The sequence below is a fragment of the Gavialis gangeticus genome, unplaced genomic scaffold (assembly GCF_001723915.1).
Source record: "Gavialis gangeticus isolate Ggan-Ray unplaced genomic scaffold, GavGan_comp1, whole genome shotgun sequence".
NCBI classification, from domain to species: domain Eukaryota; kingdom Metazoa; phylum Chordata; order Crocodylia; family Gavialidae; genus Gavialis; species Gavialis gangeticus.
In genome coordinates, this window is record NW_017729004.1 from 32,619,839 (window position 1) to 32,620,088 (window position 250).

Consider the following 250-nt stretch of genomic DNA (forward strand, 5'->3'; position numbering starts at 1 on the left):
GCGCCACGACACGAGCCTGCGTCGCGAGGGGCCGCCGCAGCCATGGCCAAGGTAGGGGCTGGGCCGGGCCGGGCCTCTGCGGCGGCTCTGGGACTTGCGGGAGGGGCCGGGGCCTCTTGTTGCAGTGTCCGGGGCAGGCCGCCCCTTGTGCGGGGAGGCCCCGGGCGGAGACAGCGCGGCCTCCGCGGCGCCGCCATGGCCGGGACAAGAGGGGAAAGGAGCGCGAGCGGCCGCTCCCCGGCCCGGCCCT

The 250-nt window shown here is 78.8% G+C and overlaps 1 protein-coding gene across 1 annotated transcript in view; it reads left to right on the plus strand.

Moving 5' to 3' along the window:
* The first annotated feature begins 6 nt into the window (after positions 1–6).
* Positions 7–250, plus strand: part of ITGB1 (integrin subunit beta 1) — a 98,489-nt gene continuing 98,245 nt past the window's right edge. The window contains exon 1 of the mRNA XM_019508197.1: positions 7–51. Within this exon, the coding sequence (XP_019363742.1) occupies positions 43–51 (9 nt within the window). The 5' untranslated portion in view covers positions 7–42. The remainder of the gene's footprint in view (positions 52–250) is intronic.